The sequence below is a fragment of the Penaeus monodon genome, chromosome 29 (genome assembly GCF_015228065.2).
Source record: "Penaeus monodon isolate SGIC_2016 chromosome 29, NSTDA_Pmon_1, whole genome shotgun sequence".
Classification (NCBI taxonomy): Eukaryota; Metazoa; Arthropoda; class Malacostraca; order Decapoda; family Penaeidae; genus Penaeus; species Penaeus monodon.
The window spans coordinates 1295027-1295435 of record NC_051414.1 but is presented as its reverse complement, the minus strand read 5'-3'; the positions used below and the strand labels follow the sequence as shown (position 1 = coordinate 1295435).

At 40.3% G+C, this 409-nt stretch overlaps 1 protein-coding gene across 2 annotated transcripts in view; it reads left to right on the top strand.

The window, feature by feature from the left end:
- The window catches only part of LOC119591882 (copine-8-like), a gene marked incomplete at its 3' end in the record, with an annotated part of 9952 nt that overhangs the window by 8013 nt on the left and 1530 nt on the right, over window positions 1–409 (top strand). For both annotated transcript variants that reach the window (XM_037940623.1, XM_037940624.1), the window contains 1 exon segment: window positions 146–379. In XM_037940623.1, coding sequence (XP_037796551.1) covers window positions 146–379 — 234 coding nt within the window.

Here is a 409-nt window from a genome sequence, read left to right as displayed (position 1 = left end):
TGTCATGTCCTTTCCATTTTATACACATATATTCCCTCTGCATATTTATATATGCAGGTTAATAATTTTTCTATTGGATATGTATATAATGTATATCATAATACAAGAGATTAATAATTCGTAATCAACTTTGATTCTCCTACAGCATCAAATGGTAACCCACAGACGCCTCAGTCATTGCATTTTGTTAACCCTGGGGCCCCTAACCAGTACGCGCAGGCTATACAGTCTGTTGGCCAGATCATTGAAGACTATGACACAGATAAGCATTTCCCTGTCCTTGGCTTTGGAGCGAGGATGCCGCCCGACTATACCCAAGTGTCTCACGAGTTCTTTGTCAATGGCGATCCTTCGAATCCTTACTGTTTCAGAGTACAAGGTAAGGGAGGCTTTGGTTGATATCGAAATA